Genomic DNA, 20,755 nt, shown 5'->3' with positions numbered 1-20,755 from the left:
GTTCACAATTTGGAAATCACAAAGTTACGACGTTGCCAAGCAATTCAAAATGTCCTGGAAGTTGGAGAATTCATCATAAATAAAAAATTGGCGCAGTCATAAGTATACATAAGATAGGGAAAGGATATATAACTCGGAAGTCAAATATAATATATATATATATATATATATATATATATATATATATATATATATATATATATATATATATATATACACATTACTCTATTAATACCAAGCCCACTATATTAGTCAGACAACCGGAAGCCCACCCTTAATACGCCCGATAGAGGAGTGTATTTTATGTAGTTATATAGGAAATTCTAAAGTTAGTAAAGGCAACCTTTGAGGGGTAAGTTATTTTAATACACAAATAGTAGATATATGGTTTAGGTCTTTCGAAGCCCAAACATTTGAAGGCAATACGAAGCCAATTGTATAAAATGTTTATATTTACCAGACTATATGAAGCCCGACAGGGTTGTCAGATTTCTCAACTTTCACTATTTTATATTGCGTACCTGATCATATTTAAAAATGATCTTTTCGTACAAAAATCGGATTTGTTTAGGTTTAAACATTTTTGAAAATAAAATATATATTATTTAAAAGTAATTTATTGGAACTAAAAATAATCTATGTGGTTCAGTAAAAATAAAAATAAGTAATCACTTCCTTTCACGGAATGTATTATACACATATGTTTTTATTCGGACCCAGTCCTTATTTTCGAACACGTGTGGATGTAGTTTCAGTAGTTCGTCACATTCATGTTTCCGAGGGGTAATTTTTTTTTCAATATGTTTTTCAAAGTACTGAAGTAAAACTTGTTTTTCATTATCTGACCATTTGGCTCTGAATCTCTGGATGGATTTCGTGGATGATTCTAAAAACGTCAAAACGTTAAAAAAATACAAAAAAAATCACGTATGAATATATTTTAACTAAATATTTTAATATCTAATATTATTATTTCATATTTTTTCCAGGGACGGATCCACAGGAATAATCCAAATTTTAAGCGCAGAAAAGTAAAGTGGTCGTTTAAAAAGTTATGACCTATATTCATTTAAAGTTTTATTTTAATATTAAAATTTCTAACCGCCAAAAATATTTTCTATGTTAACCTGGTAATAACGGTGGTAATTTTGAAAAAACAAAAGTAGGGAAAAATCTCAGGTATTCCCGATTTTTCTTTCTTTTATCTTTTTACTTTTATATTTATTCATTGATAATGTAACTTTAAACAAAATATGGCGGAATATCAAAAAATTTTGTTTTGTGATGATCGTAGACACTTTTACTTATTCATACCTTTAGTTTTTTTTGTTGGTGGTTCTTCACTATTTGCTTCGTTAGATTCGTGAAACGGCTTAGTCGCCTTTTTAAAATAATTTCTTGATAATGTGTTTTCATTATGTTGATCACGTTCCGTTGACTGATGCACATATCTGTCAGAATCTCCAGTATCTAATTCGTCTTCAGGTTTTTTCCCCTTGTAACCCGCTTTAGCACCTTCTGCATAATCGGTTCTTCATCGCCTTCGTATTCAGAGCTATAGTATTCGTTATCATCTATATTGATTTCACTTAATTTTTTTCCTCGGTACCGATTTCCCTTGCCTTTTTCCATAAGTAAAAGAATCTTGGCTACTTTAGCAGTCTGGTAGATATCTTGCGGTAGTCTAAAAGTATTTTATTAATTTTAAAACGAGTTAAATGTCTATGTAGATACATGGTTTAGGTATCCATCGAATTTACCTTATCGGAAACAGTGAGAGTCTAATAGAACAATAATTTATTTTAAATACGGATTTATGAAGCATACATTCTAACAACGATTTTCGAATATTAAAGGTGAAATAACGATTTTTCATATATCGCATTCAAATATATCGGAAAGGCTGAAAGAAAATATGCTGGTAAATTTTAAAAAGAAATGTGTATTCATTAAACAAATTTAGACTCAACACGCGTTTTGCTAAGTTCGGACAAGGAACAATTAAAACCCGGTTTTAACTATTTTTCAAAGAAAGCTTTTTGAAATATTTTGTGTACGAGATACCTTTAAAGTAAACTTTTCGAAACTTAACCATTGTTGCTAATTCTATTACATTATGTATGATATATCATATCAAGCATAAAAAGTTTAAAAAAATCCTAACCAAAATTAACAGTGCATGCATACTCTTAAAGTTGACATTACCTGTTAAACTCGGTATGTGTCTTCTTTGTATATCCCATAAAAGTGGCGATTTGTTCCATTTCGTCATCATCGAGGGCTAATAATTGCAGAGTCGTGGCAATTTGTTTCCTAAATCTAGTTGATGTCAATAGTTCTGGATGTTTGGCTCCACAATTAATAGCTATCTTTCTAATTGTGTTTGCGCCAGACATCCAGCGATCTTCGGAATCAGGATTTGCAAAAAGATATGGATTGGTTTCTGGTACAACATTGGTTTCTTGTCTGACTTTTAGTAAAAGGCTAATGTATTTTTGCGTCTGGAATGAAAATAAAATTGGAACAGGTTTTGAGCCTTTACCTCCAGTTACAAAACGCCTATGATTTTTATATATAATCTTTTCAACTTCAGTGAGTGCCTCTGTAAAACTTTCTTGATTAAGTGTATCGTAGTTCCTCCCGTAGGTTTCTACTGTTAAATACTGCACGTCCCCTACTCTTTTACGGTTAAAAATCACCGTCTTAGCCAAAATACATTCTGTCAATTTTTTATAATTACTTCTAATATTGGTATTTTCCTGAAGTAGTTTAAACAATTCAGCTGATAGCGCATTTAAGTAGTCATTAAAAAGCTTTATACAGGGTGTTTCATTGGGAAACGGAAATACTTTAATGATGAATAGAGGTCACCAAGGCGGTTCTAGGTATACTAAATTTTTTGCCCTACCGACTTTTATATCCGAGTTACAGGGTGTTTTATCGATTTTGCTCATTTCTTTCCTAAGCCATAATTTTAGAACCACCCTGTATATTTTTTTAATATTTGGTACACATATCTCTAATATAAAACCCAAACGACCGACATACTAACCACAAGAAAAATCCAGGTCCGTATTAACAAAAAATTATAAAATTATTGTGACCTTAAAACAACACCCTGTATATTGAAATTTTAAAAATCTGTTTGCATATTTGAAAAGAGCACAAAAAACTAAGTCTAATAGTTCGCTTCGATGTTTCGGCCAGACAATTTTTTGGTTTTAATTTTGAAATTATATTGAATTTTTTTAAGAACTCCACATTAAGAAGCAGGTATTATTAACTTTTAATTATAAATTATTAAATTCATTGAATAAATACTCATTTTAAAATGAATCAATATTTATTTACCACATTGGAAAGACCCAATTATTAATCACAAGAAAAATCCAGGTCCGGATTAACAAAAAAACATAAAGTAATTTTGACCCTGAAACAACGCCCTGTATATTGACATTTTTAAAAATTGTTTGCACATTTGAAAGGACCACAAAAATCCGAGTTTATAGATTCACTTTGATTTTTTGTGCAAATATTTATTAACTTTAATTTTGAAATTAAAAATATTAAAATTTTCAAGAACCCTGAAATTAATAAGCAGGTTTTTAAAGCACTTTTATTAATAAATCATTCAAGTTAATGAATAAATACTAATTTTAAAAATAATCAGTTATTATTTACAGCATTAGAAGGACTTACTTACTAATCACAGAAAAATCCAGGGCCGTATTAACAACAAAATACAAAGTAATTCTGACCTTGAAAAAACACCCTGTATATTGAAATTTTTAAAATACGTTTGCACACCTGAAGAGAGCACGAAAAACTAAGTTTAATGTCCCGCTTTAATTTTTTGTGCAGACAATTTAATGACATTACTTTTTAAATTATATCGAAGTTTTTATTATGAGTTCCCAGAGTTCTTAAAAATTTCGACATAATTTCAAAATTAAATTCATTAAATTGTCTGGCCAAAAAATTGAAGCTAACGATTAAACGTAGTTTTTTGTGCTCTTTTCATACCTATGTGCAAACGGATTTTGAAAATTTCAATATACAGGGTGTTATTTCAAGGTTACAATTACTTTATATTGTTTTGTTAATCCGGACCTGGATTTTTGTTGTGATTTGTAAGTGGGTCATTCGAATGTCGTAAATACTTATTGAATATTTTTAAAATGGGTATTTATTTAATAACTTTAATAATTTATTGTTAAAAGTGCTTTAAAAATCTGCTTTTTAATTTCAGTGTTCTTAAAATTATCAATATATTTAATTTCAAAATTAAAGTCATTAAATTTCCTTCACGAAAAATTTAAGCAAACCGATAAACTCAGATTTTTGTGGTCTTTTCAAATGTGCAAACAAATTTTGAAAATTTCAATATACAGGGTGTTGTTTCAAGATCACAATTACTTTACTTTTTTTTTTGTTAATCCGGACCTGGATTTTTCTTGTGATTAATAGGGTCGTTCCAATGTGGTAAATAAGTATTGATCAATTTTAAAATGAGTATTTATTCAATAGCTTTAATAATTTATAATTAAAAGTTAACAATAGCTTCATTTTAATGTCAGAGTTCTTAAAAAATTCAATATAATTTTAAAATTAAAGTCATAAAATTGTCTGGCCGAAAAATGGAAGCGAACAATTAGATTTAGTTTTTTGTGCTCTTTTCAAATATGCAAACAGATTTTCAGAATTTCAATATACAGGGTGTTGTTTTAAGGTCACAATTACTTTATAATTTTTTGTTAATCCGGACCTGGATTTTTCTTGTGATTAGTTTGTCGGTCGTTTGGGTTTTGGATGATACACATGTGTACCAAATATCAAAAAAATATACAGGGTGGTTCCAAAGTTATTACTTAGGAAAGAAATTGGCAAAATCGATAAAACACCCTGTAACTCGGTTATAAAAGCCGGTAGGGCAAAAAATGTAGTATACCTAGAACCGCCTCGGTGACCTCTATTTACAATTAAAGTATTTCCGTTTCCCAATGAAACACCCTGTATCACTTGCTAGTGGCAATTGCAAAGGCTTTTCCCAGTGTTTCTCTTTAAGGTACTAGTACACTTTAGAAGACCAAAAATAAGCATTTTTTCAAGATTTTTTTTTCTCAGGACCTTTATTAGAAATGAACAAAACTTTTTACATATTAATATCTGACTCTTGGAGAATACAAAAAATATATCTTTTTTCATTTATGCACGTACACTAATGTTGTAGAGGGCGCCAAAATCGAGGCCTCGAAAAAAAGTAGTTCCGATGGCGGACAGTTAATCTCATGATTGGGATCTCTGAAACAAAAAAATCATACGGCATTTGAAAAAGGAAGGTTTCTTACGTGAGAATTTACCACCGTTAGTGAAAAATTCTGCAAAGAAAAGATTTTACGGAAATTTGAAAAAATTTTGTGAAAAAATGACCCGTTTTTCTTCAGTTTTTCATGGTTAAAAAATAATTATTTTTTATTTTTTGATGAAATTGTGGTAAATTGTCACGTAAGAAACCTTCCTTTTTCAAATGCAGTACGATTTTTTTGTTTCAGATATCCCAATCCTGAGATTAACTGTCCGCCATCATTTTTCGAGGCCTCGACTTTTGCGCCCTCTGCAATATTAGTGTACGTGCATAAATGAAAAAATATATATTTTTTGTACTCTCTAAGAGTTATATATTAATATGAAAAAAACTTTATGTTCATTTCTAATAAGGGTTCTGAGAAAAAAATTCTTGAAAAAAATGATTATTTTTGGTCTTCTAAAGTGTACTAGTACCTTAAGGGTTTTCAAAGCTAAACTAGACAGTTCGTTACACCAGTGACCCTCAATTAACTTTCTTAGATCTTTAATTTCGATTTTTTTAATTTTCTGATCGATCCATTCTATACCAGGAAGACGTTTTTTTTTTCTAGAACTAGTTTGTATGCTACATCACAAACCGTTTTTAAGTTGGATCCCATATGCAACGCTAGTGATGGTGATTTGAAGCTTTTACTCTCTACACTATAACCACTTATTTCTTTGGTAGCAAGTATTAGGTAATTAAATAGTTCTGGTTTCAAGGCATCAAATAAATTTTTAATATCATATGATTTTTTTAATGTAATAAGTAAACGGCCCAACTCTCTCATTTTATTCGAAATAACATTAATTATTTGTTTTCTTTTATGTTTTGAGAGAAGAGTTTCGCTGTACATACAGATTAGGGTGTCATTCTTTACTGCTTCACTTTTGTCATCAGGACGCATGATACTGAATACTTCGTCTTTAATTCAAGCATTTTGTAAAAAAGTTGAGTTTTTCACATTAACCATCGCCATAAAAGTTTGTGAAGCAGATAAACAATTCTTTGGGTTTGACGATGACCTATTTTTACAGCTTTTAACGTGTTTGCTTAAAAACTCTTTAGTGTAATGTCCCAGACAATGACTACAAACAAAGTATTTTGGATCTAGTTTTTTTGAAGATTTAACAGGGCGTGTAATATTTTTTTCTGTTTGTAGAATAAAATATCCTTGTTTTCTTAAAGCAGCTACAAGTTCCATACGTTTCTTACCTTTGGGCTTTAGGGATTTGATTAACTGAACTTTCTTATTATCTGGATGGTGCCTGAAAAGGTGTCTGGTAAAATGAGTAATAACGTCTTTGAAGCAAATGGCACATATTGTTGGCCGCTCTCTTGCTGAAGGTTTTCTTTCGTAGTTAAAAAATATCTGTTTTACGGACGAATGTACTTTCACTCTGAACAATGAACCCAATATACAAAATTGTAGGATATGGGCTACTGAAAAACCGCAGCTTTTTCTAGAAACACGCACCCAGTACCCGAAGAAGACAAAGTCTGGTTGGGAATAATAGGTCATCACTTAATTGGGCCCTTTTTCTACGAGGAAAATCTAACTGCAGAACGTTTTATAATGTTATTAGATAAAGACATTTTGCCTGCTTTGGCAGAGGTTGTCCGAGAAGACCACGAGGTGTGGTTCCAAATGGACGGATGTCCTGCCCATAATAGCCAGACTGTAAAAGAATTTCTCAACAATTGTTTTAATGATTGTATTATTGGACCAAATTGCCAAATTAAGAGGCCCCCTAGGCTGGAGATCTTGCCCCAAACGATTTTTTTTGGGGGCATTTGAAAACCAGGATTTATTCCGAAAAAAAGTTAAATTCACTAGAAGAACTTAAAAATAGTATATGCGAAGAATGTAGAAAAACTTCTCCTCGAATATTGGCTAACGTTCGTAGAGAATTTTACAATAGATTAAGGTATTGTTTAGTTCAAAATGGTGGAATATTCGAGCACTTGCTTTAATTAAATATTAAAACTGTGTTGTATGTTAAATTTTATGATTAGTGTATTAAGTATTAGTATTATTATAGTATTAAATCATTTAAAATAAATAAATCATTTTGCCGTTATTTTAGTGTGATAAATTGACGATAATCTTGTGCCAACAAATATGACAGATCTTTGAAATTTTTAAAAAAAGGTGTTGATTGTTCCTTAATAACTCAAATAGGTGATGGAAAGGGGAAGATATTTTCGACAATTTTCACTCCACGACGAAAATAATTCGTTTTTTGAGAATGCCATCTGATATAAAAAGTAATTTGCTACAAAAAAGTCTTATGGACTTTTAGCTAAAACAATTAGGGAAGCAGGAATATGTATTTCTTTATTTTTGCATTGTAATTCCTATGGTGCGTAATGAGATGCAGCACCCGGTATATATTTTTGATATACTTCTATAAAAAACACCATTACAATTTAGAAAGCTGGCTCATTAAATCCGCACAAGGTGTCTCGAGTATTAAAAACAATCGCCAATACTTTGAAGCAATGTTGCCAATTCAACGGGACTCGTACTGTATGTGAATCAACTCGGGCTTCGAATACGCTGTAAATATATTAAATGTGTATATAAATATACACCTAATGTTCGAGACGCCCCCTACCCATCAAATCGATGAACTAAATGGCGTATGTTTGGAGACACTCCCTGACAATTCGAAGCCCAAAAAAAAAATGTGTTATTGATAGCGTTGTGCAGCGTACAGTTTAGGCTCAAACATATACACGTTAATCTTTAGGAAGCCCGGAGTCGGGCCTCGTATTGTCGATGCGGGCTTCATATTAATAGGGCAATATGGAACTTTTGGCTTCGTATTATCGGTTAATGAGTATATATATATATATATATATATATATATATATATATATATATATATATATATATAGCAACTCAACTGTTCGATAGATATATATTATAAACAAAGCTTCTTGTAAGTTTGAATAAAATAAAGAGAAAAACATGTATTAATATTTTTGTGTCCATACTTACTTCCAATGGTGGTTCCAATTCTTCCCCAAGATCTAAACACCCAATAACTGTTCCTTCCGTCGGCTTCCAACAACTGCAATTTATAATAACTATTCTTCCCCGACTGAATGTCAGTCAAACCTAAAATGGCGGTATATTTATCGTTGCCACTTTGGTACACATGGGTTGTATTTTCGAGCCCAGAGTCTGGATCAACTGCAGTTCCTCCTTTGAGCTTCAACTTGACGGATTTTGGTACCGATTTGGTGTAAATGCTCTGCGATTTTGACTTAGAGCTGGTGGACGCTGGCTGTGGCAGGCGGACTGTAGGCTGTAAATAACACAAGTCAATAACTTAATATAATATGTAGTGTATGTAGTACTTACATCAGTTCCCCAACTGCAAATACTCTTCTTAACGATCAGATCTGGGATTTTTCCAGTTTTGCCTTTGGCCTCTTTCAAGAAATCCTCCGGAACGGCATGGATTCCTTCAGATTCCGCTTCTTGCATTCTACTGCCCAGCTTTTCCACTTCCTCTTTCGTCGTAATGACAGCCATGACGGTTTTGTCTATTTTGGTAACGACTTTACCTCCCAAAGCTGTCACTTCTTTCTTTATGGCTTCTTTGCTTTTACCCGAAAGTCCAAGGATGACGAATTTCATTTCGTATAGAGGTGGAAGCTCTCTCTTAACACGTGGCCTTGAAGATAAAGAATATTTTAAAAAAGCTATTATTAACAACACCCCTACAGTGGTCCCCCTACTATAATATTCATATTCAGGCTATTGAGAGGGAAGACCAACAAACTAAGTGTTAGAAATTAGAGAAGAAAAACTAAGGACTGTAAAGAATGGAGAACAATTGTCTAAAAGACTTGCGTTAGCATCATGTTGTCCAAATTTTTTGTTTTAGGATTATTATTTTACTTACCTTCTATACCAGAACTTTCAATGGTATATACAGGGTGTATTTTAAAGAATGGGCCACAGCTCAACCTTAGATTCCTGAGGTTAAAATAGGTCGATTTAAGCTAACTTACCTTAGTACAAAAGTGGGTAATAACCTAAATACAGGGTGTCAAAGTTAAACTTTTATTTTATTTATTTTTGAATATTTCCTGACAGGCATGGGACAACAACACGAAATTTGGTAAATGGTGCTGGTATTGTACAATCTACTAAATTATGTTAAACAAACGTTTTTGGCTACTACCAGAGGCGTACGACGGGGGAACATGAATGGTTGACCCTTCCCAAATTGTACGCCACTGACGGAATTGCTATTTTAGTGCAATTTTTTGATTCTAAAATACTTTCTGTGTAAAAAATATACTCTTCATTCGTAACGATAAAGCCATTAGTTTTCATGATATTTGAAGCTAAAAACGAAGGAAAATAATATATTAATCAAAATAAGTGTGCCTTTTCATTTTTAACTCCAAATGTCTCGAAAACTATTGACTATCGTTACGAATGACGAGTATATTATTTGAATAGAAAGTATTGCAGAATCTAAAAATTATGCTAAAATAGCAGTTTCATCAGTGGCGTAGAATTTGGGAAGGGTCAATCATTCACTTTCCCTTGTCGTAGGCCTCTGGTATTAACCACAAACGATTATTTAACATAATTTAGTAGGGTGTACAATACCTACACTTTCTGCCAAGTACCATAAGGATATGTCAAATAGTTTTATAGTACCGGGCACACATAGTTCTTAAAGTTTTAAATAAAGAATAAATTATTTAGGAAAAAAAAAGAATACTTTAAAATAATTTGACATATCCGTGTGATACTTTGCAGACAATGTAGGCACTGTACACCCTATTAAGTTCTGTTAAATAATCGTTTCTGGCTACTACCAGAGGCGTACGACAGGGGAAAGTGAATGGTTGACCCTTGCCAAATTCTACGCCACTGATGAAACTGCTATTTTAGCATAATTTTTAGATTCTCCAATACTTTCTATGCAAATAATATACTATTCATTCGTAACGATAAAGTCATTCGTTTTCGACATATTTGAAGTTAAAAATGAAAAGGCAGACTATTTTGATTAATGTATTATGCTTCTTCGTTTTTAGCTTCAAATATCTCGAAAACTAATGGCTTTATCGTTACAAATGAAGAGTATGTTTTTTACAGTGAAAGTATTGAAGAATCAAAAAATTGCACTAAAATAGCAATTCCGCCAGTGGCATAGAATTTGGCAAGGGTCAACCACTCACGTTCCCCCGTCGTACGCCTCTGGTAGTAGCTAAAAACGTTTGTTTAACATAATTTAGTAGATTGTACAATACCAGCACCATTTACCAAATTTCGTGTTGTTGTCCCATGCCTGTCAGGAAATATTCAAAAATAAATAAAATAAAAGTTTAACTTTGACACCCTGTATTTCGGTTATTATCAACTTTTGTACTAAGGTAAGTTAGTTTAAATCGACCTATTTTAAGCTCAGGAATCTAAGGTTAAGCTATGGCCCATTCTTTACCAAACACCCTGTATAACATGTAATGTAAATTATAAATGAATAAAAATAAAGTGTTAACTGAAAATGGTAATTCGCAAAAATAGTTAGACAATATTATAGCGTTTTATTAACCCCAGACCGATAATCCCATAAAATTCACTTAAAAATAGTAGTAAAAAAATTATAGTTCTACTTACTCAGCATTTTCTTCTTCTTTCTCTTTTTTAACGCCGTTAGTAGGAACTTTTACTTTAATAATTCTATTCCTTGGTTTATATTTATACGATTTCAAGAACGAATAGTGTTGCAAGTCGTCGGGTATCTTGAAAGGCTTCCGTTTAGGCTCCATCACTGTCTTGTTACATTTTGTCCAGTCTGTAAGATCACCCTTACACACGTAACCTGCGCTGGAATACACGAACTGGCCTTTGCATGTGTCGCATGGAACGAGGGCTCCGAAGGTCATGATGTCTGCCAAGTGGTCCAATGTCTGTAAATTAACATTAATGATCTATAATCTTCTATAGAGGCAACAACCCGCCAATAGCTATGTACACACTGGTGCGCTTTGACTTACAACATGCGTTTCAACGTTCCTTTCAACATTCAATTCAACTTTCATTAAGATATGTCTTCCGGTGTGCGCTAAGCGCAGTCATTTATTCATGTTAATATACAAAAGTACTTACATACGTCAAACAATAGGGTAAAACTACCCATGTTGAGCTGCCCCCCCCCCCCCCACTTGCAAAAATTAAAAAACAAATAGCCCTGATTTATGAGCTCTCATATTCCGCAAATTAAAAATTTTGAGCTCGTTCCACTGAGCTGGAATTTAATATTTTAGCTTATATTCTAAGAATATACTCTTAAATCACGCGCATTTCGACAATTGAGCTACAACCCATTCGCAAGAAAACCATCCCATATTCCCGGCTTAAGAGAGAGTTGTACTTTAAAGTAAAGTAAAGTATTGTTGGAGGTATTATTTTAAATATGATTTAAAAAAATCAAAATTTTTCAAATTTTCGTAAATTATTTGATTTTGATAATAACCCGATAATAACAATACTCGATACACGTAAAAAATGATAGATAACGAAATTTGAGTTTTTTTATTAGCAAAGATTTTACTTCTTGTCTTTTGATTTCTGTACGAATCAAAATAACGAAGATAGAAACGTTTAAGATAACTACGAGAACAATGTAACAGGAGCCCTTTACTATTATCCTAAAAAAATAAAGTATTTGAACGATTAAATGTAATACAGTTTTATAGCTCTTGAAATTACCTTTCAAATAGTTGGATGTGCCTGATATCATAAAAATTAACAGAGTTATTAAAAAAAATTCATTTTTTTGGAAAAATTACTATAAATTTTGATGCTATCAACTTTTTCTGGAGCTCATTTGATAGGTATTTCTAATAACTTTGACAAGTATTTAGTAAGTGTTACATAAAATGCATCTCTTTCCCGTTATTTAAGCTTGAATCCTTAGATTTGAATAGTCGCAGAAAAAATATACCTACATTTAATTACCTATAACTTATTTTAAATTAACATTATTTTTAACTAAGTAATTTATTAAATTTTTTATTAGCTTCAGTTTTAGTGATGAAAACTTTTTTGTAAAAACAGTTTTTGAGTTATTTATGAAAAATCGCTTTAAAGCATGCATTTTTTTTCACAAAAATTAAAATATTTGATCTTTAATAACTCTAGAATCTAAAATACTTTAAGTATTGATTTATTTTAAAAACATTATATAACAAATTTTGCTTAGAATTTGTCCGTCTCGATTTGTGGGGTTATTTTTAATAAAGTAATTTTAACCCCCGAGAAGGGGTGACATATACCCCAGGCTAAAACCGCAAGTTGTTATTGTTAATTTTGTTTCTTGAGGTATCCTCTATCCGCTCACCAATTTTCGTGAAAATGAATGGAAATTTACCGAAATCGAAGGTCATAGTTGATTTTTACCTTCAGTGACTGCACTATAGAAAGAAAATTGCAATTAAATAATTGAGATGCGTATATTTTGCGAGCTCATAAATTATTAAGCGACATGTAGCCAAATAATTAATTTCAATTATTTTAAGTACAACTCTCTCTTAAGCCGGGAATATGGGATGATTTTCTTGCGAAGGGATTGCAGCTCAATAGTCGAAATGCGCGTGATTTAAGAGTTTATTCTTAGAATATAAGATGTACGAATTAAACTACTATTAACTTTTTTGTAAAAACTTACAGTTTTCGAAAAACCGCTTCAAAACATGCATTTTTTTCACGAAGAATTAAAATCTTTGATTTTTGATAACTTAAAAAGTATTGACTTATTTTAATAACTTTATATAACAAATGTTGCTTATAATTTGTTCTTTTATTGATTTGTGCAGTTATTTTTTATAAAATAATTTTCACCCCCGAGAAGGGGCGGTATCCACCCTCAGGGTAAAAGCGCAAGGTGGCACCATGTCACCTTTGTTTCTTGAGGTATCCTCTAACCACTGACCAATTTTCGTGAAAATCGATGAAGGTTCACCGAAATTGAAGGTAAGTAATCGTTGATTTTTACCTTCAGTGACTGCACTATACAAAATAAATTGCAATTTACTGATCTAAATGCGCGTAATTTGGGAGCTCATAAATTATTAAATAATATGTAGTCGCCAAATAATTAATTTATTGTATTTTAAGTACAACTCTCTCTTAAGCCGGGAAGATGGGGTAGCTTTCTTGCGAAGGGGTTGTAGCTCATTAATCGAAATGCACGTGATTTAATAGTTTATTCTTAGAATATATAAGCTATAGGAATTATATCCGCAATACGATATATTTTAAGTTTTCTCAGCATTTTTCTCTTACGTTAAACCAATTAAAGGGTTGTTTTGGGGTGAAGTGGATGAGCTCAAAAATCGAAACTATATAATTTCAAGAGCTCATAAATAGCTCGTAATTCTGCCGCAAAAATCGATTCAATATCCCTATTTTTTAGTAGTGGGGGGAGGGGCTGAGTTAGCCCCCCCACTAAAATATTAAATTCCTGCTCAGTGGAACGAGCTCAAAATTTTTAATTTGCGGAATATGAGAGCTCATATTATAGCTCATAAATCAGGGCTATTTGTTGTTTAATTTTTGTAAGTGGGGGGGGGGGGGCAGCTCAACACGGGTGGTAAAACTTTGGTTCACAGATATAAAATACAAATATAAAAACACAAGGCATAATATTAAATAATACATACATTAAATAAGTCAAACACTTTCTGGGTTCCTAAGAATAAACAAAGTACAATTCAACAATTCACAACCCAGTTCCAAACAATAAAGTTACAATTTAAAAATTAATCAGTGCTGTGAAATGCTTGACTAATGAGAAAATTCTTTAGAGATTTTCTGAATTGTAAAATTGGCAATTCAGTAATTTCAGTAGGTAGCTTGTTGTAAAATGTTATACCATAAGAGTTTGGTCCGCCTATACAATAAGCATCAAAATTAACCACCTTAAAAGTGGAGCATTTTTGATGTCTCGTATTTCCTAAACCTGTTGTCCGATTTGAGTGATTTTTTTTTAATATTTTATAACTTTATTGTTCAAGAATATCAATGTAATAATATTGTTGCTAAACATGTAAGTGTCATTGTATACCGGGTGTAACAATGATAGTGTGTTTTTTCCTCAAAGTTCGGAACACCCTGTGGAATATTCCAGCACATATAAAATATTGAAATTAAAACTCGACTGTAGCCTTAGGTAACATTTTGCTTTTTGATTTATTCGCTTATGTTGGATAATAAAAAAGTTAGATACTTTAACAACTAGCAACGTTCTTCATCAATACAGGGTGTTTCTAAATAAGTGCGACAAACTTTAAGGGGTAATTCTGCATGAAAAAATAATGACCGTTTGCTTTATAAACATATGTCCGCAAATGCTTCATTTCCGAGATACGGGATGTTGAATTTTTTCTTACAAACTGATGATTTATTTATTGCTCTAAAACCAGTTGAGATATGCAAATGAAATTTGGTAAGTTTTAAGAGGTAGTTATTGCGCAGTTTATGACATACAACTAAGAATTTTATATTCACCATTGGCTTGCATACGGGTAATATGACCGGGTAATATGACCCGTATTCACGCCAATGGTAAATATAAAATTCTTAGTTGTATGTCAAACAATACGCAATAACTACTTCTTAGAACCTACTAAACTTCATTTGCATATCTCAACCGGTTTTAGAGCAATAAATAAATCGTCAGTTTGTAAGAAAAAATTCAACATACCGTATCTCGGAAATGAAGCATTTGCGGACATATGTTTATAAAGCAAACGGTCATTATTTGTTCATGCAGAATTACCCCTTAAAGTTTGTCGCACTTATTTAGAAACACCCTGTATTGATGAAGAACGTTGCTAGTTGTTAAAGTACCTATTTTTTTTATTATCCAACATAAGCGAATAAATCAAAAAGCAAAATTTTAAGAAAGCCTAAGGCTACAATTGAGTTTTAATTTCAATATTTTGTATGTGCTAGAATATTCCACAGGGTGTTCCGAACTTTGAGGAAAAACACACTATCATTGTCACCCCCGGTATAAAATGACACTTATCTGTTTAGTAACAATATGATTACATCGATATTCTTGAATAATAAAGCTATAAAATATTTAAAAAATTACTCAAATCGGACAACAGGTTTAGGAAATACGTCACATCAAAAATGTCACTTTTAAGATGGTGCGTTAATTTTGACGCTTAGTGTATATTAGTTGGTAATTTAGAAAGGAAAGTTTTCATTGGCATTCTTTCCTACATGCCATAACTTAAGAAAGTCATAGCTTTAACTGATTGTTCCTAAGGGTACAGACTGTTAAATAAAATGGAGTAATAAAAAAATTCTTCTAATTAGAATTTACTGTAGGATTGTACGAAAGTATGCAAAACTATTATTAACTAAAAGAAACTTAAATTACAATTACAAAGGAACGTAAAAGTTATAAATTATGAAAATCTAAAGAGTTTTCAGTCTCAGTATCGTCACAAGTTTGAGAGTTTCTTTGTTTAGCACCGGTGACCAGTACACTACTAGGCGAGGTTCAGGATGTACTTTACGACGTGTTTGCTGAAGATGACCTCTAGCCACAAGATTCAGGAAATGTCGAAATTGGCATTTCCTCTAGTTGCAGGCCAAATATTATGTTTTGAATCTTCCTTTTTGCGCGAACCCTATTTCTAGTCTGGGCTGATTATCGGAGAATAGGCGATTTTTGGGAAAAGTTATTTACCAGCAATTTTATTGCTGGAATCGAATTATAAGATCCTATATATTAATAATATAGGTATGCAAAGTCCTCAGATAGTGTGCTACTTTTTTTGTAAACAAAATGGCGCCCGAAAATCGTGTTTTTTTCAATTATTGCTCTAGAACTCCGAAGATTTTACCTTTACAACAAAAACACTCAAATAAAAATTCACCGTGATTAAATTCTGCATAGAGACGTGTTTTTCCCGATCTGCTCCGACGAAAATTTTCCTCGGAAAATGCGGGTTTTCCCAACAAAATCTTTAATTTTCAAATAAAGTTTTAGATAAGTAATTATTTACCAATAATTAAATAATTTGGTGACTTAAAAGCCTTCTTGGTTTAGATTATAGTTCCAGAAGCTGGTGAAAATTAAACGAATATTTTAGCAACAATTCAATTGTTAATTAATAATTTACGGTCGCAATAATAACCAAAATAATTATGATACACTGATCAAACTTTGAAATCTTATAAAGATGAGATGCCTATTTAACATTTTGTCGACAAAATATAAATTTTTTATTTTTTTGCATAATCTTTAAATGTTTAAAAAAAATAGTTATAAACAAATTAACGTTTCTCAGAAAGTTTTTATTATATTATAATTTTAAATAATAGCTAAAATGCGCATTTCAAATATCTTGAAAATGAATGCTTTAAAACTTTTTTGCAACCATTTGCAAAAAAGTTATGAAACAGCCAAATAAACATACGATTACTACGGTGTTAATAATTTTTTTAATTCTTTCAAAGCGTAGAAGTGAGTTTAAAGTACAAGCTAATTATTTATAAAACAATATCGATTATCAGCTTAATGGTTATATTTTAATTAAAGATTATAAATATATTTTTTTGTAATTTACACGCGCGAAAGTAGAATAATACAGTACCGTAGCTACCCGCCCACATACACAACTCGCGCGAGTTTAAGCGTGTCAGTCGCTTCGAGTGAACATTTTATCTCCGGCTCTGTATCAAGCCTACTTTCGCGCTAAAAATTACAAAAAAAAGTATTTTTAATCTTTGATTAAAATATAACCATTGCACTAATTTTTGACATTCTTTGTGAGTAATTAGATTGTACCACAGACTCACTTTTAAGCTTTGAAACAATTAAAACAAATTATAAACAATGGAGATATCATATATTTATTTTGCTGTTTCCTAACTTTTTTGCAAATGGTTGGAAAATTTTTTTAAAGCATTCGTTTTCAAGACCTATGAAATACGCATTTTAAGTATTTTTTAAAATTAGAATATAATAAAAAATTTCTAAGAAATGTTAATTTGTTTATAACAATTTTTTTTAAACATTTAAAGATTATGCAAAAAAATCAAAAATTTACATTTTGTCGACAAAATATTAAATAGGCATCACACCTTTATAATCTTTCTAAGTTTGATCAATGTCTCATGATTATTTTGGTTGTTATTGCGACTGTAAATTGTTAATTAACAATTGAATTGTTGCTAAAATATTCGTTTCATTTTAACCGGCTTCTGAATTTATAATCTATACCAAGAAAGCTTTTATTTCACTAAGCTATATAATTATTGATAAATAATTACGGGCCCAAAAAATTTATTTGGAAATTCGAGATTATGTTAGGAAAACCCATATTTTCCGAGGAAAATTTTCGTCGGAACAAATCGGGAAAAACATGCCTCTATGTAGAATTAAATTGGGGTGAATTTTTATTTGAGTATTTTTGGTGTAAAGTTAAAATCTTCGGAATTATAGAGCAATAATTGAAAAAAATACGATTTGTCGGCGCCATTTTGTTTATAAAAAAAGTAGCACACTATCTGTGGACTTTGCATACCTATATTAATAATATATAGGATCTTATAATTCGATTAAAGCAATAAAATTGCTGGTAAATAACCTTTCTTTGTACTTTACTAATTAGACCAACGTATTATAACTATTTTTTTTCAAAATTTAAAGATTATGCAAAAAAAAAAAGAAAAATTTATATTTTGTCGATAAAATATTAAACAAGCATATCATCTTTATAATCTTTATAAGTTTGATCAATGTATAATGATTATTTTGGTTATTATGCGATCGTAAATTGTTAATTAACAATTGAATTTTTGCTAAAATATTCGTTTAATTTTCACCGGCTTCTGGAATTACAATCTATACCAAGAAATCTTTGATGTCACTAAGTTATTTAATTATTGATTAATAATTACTTACCTAAAACTTTATTTGAAAATTATAGTTTTTGTTAGGAAAACCCGCATTTTCCGAGGAAAATTTTCGTCGGAGCAAATCGTGAAAAACATATCTCTATGCAGAATTTAATTGTGGTGAATTTTTATTTGGGTGTTTTTGTTGTAAAGTTAAAATCTTCGGAGTTATAGAGCAATAATTGAAAAAAATACAATTTATCGGCGCCATTTTGTTTATAAAAAAAGTAGCACACTATCTGCGGACTTTGCATACCTATATTATTAATATATAGGATCTTATAATTCGATTCCAGCAATAAAATTGCTGGTAAATAACTTTTCCATGAATTTTGCTAATTAGCCCAGAGTATTCGTGGATTTAGTTTTCGCATCTCAGAGACTATCATTTGACCAAAAATTGTACAGTCATCCATTTGGGTCAATTCACTAGCAGCTGTTCTTAGAAAGTTCAATTCTTCACCTTCTTCTTCATTATCATCGTCGCGTTTTCTTTTTGATACGTTCCTACTGGTGCGTGTTGGTTCTAATGCTCTATTTACAACTTGTTTTTCCAGCGGAGTGTCGGAACGTAGTTTAGTCATGGTCGTGGCAGATGTGATATCATCATGCTCCTAAAAATAATACAACTAATTGGACTTCGTCCTAGGTTTTCACCCAAAATAATCGAAAGTAGAACTGGAAGTCGATATTTGAACTCTTCGTGTAACTTTGCGTTGATTGATATACAATTTTACTAATTTTGAGACATTTTTACTAAACTTTGGGTCATCTTTGTCAACAGAAATAATTTCAAAACCGGAACTAAAGATACAAACTCAACCTTTCAATACGCTTAGATTCATGTGTTACATGTACTATTTCTACGACTATAATGGCACTTCTGGTTAGAACTTTTTAACCGGAAATGATATTAAAAGCAAAATTTTACATTTTTTCTCATTTTGCTAATGCACGTCGCATGATATATCGCTTATACCACAGAATAAATAACCATACAGAAACGAAACTCCTGCCGAAAACGGTAACATAATTTTCATGCTCATGTGTTAACGTAACTGGTGCAACCTCACTTTTGAGACTGACGTGACCCTTGTTTATAGTTAAATTTTATATTTATATATGTTTTATTTTATATTTTATTTATATTTTATAGTTAAATTTTATATTTCATATTTAATTAATAACAACTTATCAAAAATATTACCTAATTTGGCATGGTCTATTCCTTAGAACATCAAGTTCTATTCTGTAACTGGTGCACAAGGTCAAATATTTCGGTCCCAACAAAATCAATGGAAACGACAGTCAGATTCGCTTCTGTGTGGTTATATATTCTGTGCTTATAATATTTCAGTGACTTTAAAACAGAACAGCTACTTACGGTTGCAACTCTAAAACCGAAAGTCCGGTGTCAAAGGACACCGCACCCATCTTATGGAAAATATAATGTCACTCAAATTCAATAAATTTTTACATGACTAGATTCGTCTTTAAATTATCCTCGTTTTATAACCTTGCGCCAACTCTGTATTTTGCTTAATTAGGGCGGAAATTGATATAAATAAATCTAAAATCAAATGGGAATTTAAATGAGTGAAATAAGATTTTCGGAATCGCCACTTTATCAATTTTTAAGGTACAGGATTATAGATAATAAAGTAAGTATAATTTGATCAGGCGTACAAAAGTATATCCTCTAATCCTCTTAACTCAAGCCCTTGTGAATAGCCATTAGACTAATATTATTTATGAATGACACTTTTATGGACTTCAAAAATGTGTTTTCGCTAAACTTTAAATACAATTAACGCCCTAATTAAGCAAAATACAGAGTTGGCGCAATGTTATAAAACGAGAGTAATTTAAAGACGAATCTAGTCATGTAAATTTTATTGAATTTGAGTGACATATTTTCCATAAGATGGGTGCGGTATCCTTTCTCATCTTAATACCATCCTTGGGTTATAAGCTTTCATTCCATATCTTATTTGTCATTATCTGCATTAATAACTCAGTAGTTGTATTCGCGGATGGACAGACAGACGGACAGACCGCCTAGGTTTTATCTCATTTTTAGTAAAATCCTTAGATTATAAGATTTCATTTGACACCTCATTTCCCATTCTACCTGGTATAATGACTGAGGAGTTATATTCGAGATCGGACGGACAGACAGCCTAGGTCAAAAGGCCTAGCCGAGTAAGATGATGAAAATTGCCCCCAACTCGATTCGAATTCCATATAGGTCACCGTTTAGCATATATAGTGAAACTCACTTTCTGAAATTTTTAGCGCCCTAAGTGGTCATGTGACCCACCTAGAGCCTAATTAGAGTTTTTGAAGTTATACTTCTTTACCGGCGATAGAGGGTGATTTTTTTATATGTTAAAACCTATCAGCCCGGCGCATGCGCATTATAACTTTGTTCTGATTGGATGTTCAAA

At 31.4% G+C, this 20,755-nt stretch overlaps 1 protein-coding gene across 1 annotated transcript in view; it reads right to left on the bottom strand.

The window, feature by feature from the left end:
• Window positions 1–20,755, bottom strand: part of LOC114332242 (poly [ADP-ribose] polymerase) — an 85,777-nt gene that overhangs the window by 23,745 nt on the left and 41,277 nt on the right. The window contains exons 5-7 of the mRNA XM_028282000.2: window positions 11,001–11,293; window positions 8,718–9,033; window positions 8,352–8,661 (exon numbers count right to left, since the gene is read on the bottom strand). Of these exons, the coding sequence (XP_028137801.2) occupies window positions 8,352–8,661; window positions 8,718–9,033; window positions 11,001–11,293 (919 nt within the window). The remainder of the gene's footprint in view (window positions 1–8,351; window positions 8,662–8,717; window positions 9,034–11,000; window positions 11,294–20,755) is intronic.

Source organism: Diabrotica virgifera, chromosome 9, assembly GCF_917563875.1.
Source record: "Diabrotica virgifera virgifera chromosome 9, PGI_DIABVI_V3a".
Taxonomy (NCBI): Eukaryota; Metazoa; Arthropoda; class Insecta; order Coleoptera; family Chrysomelidae; genus Diabrotica; species Diabrotica virgifera.
This window is presented reverse-complemented; position numbering and strand designations above follow the sequence as displayed.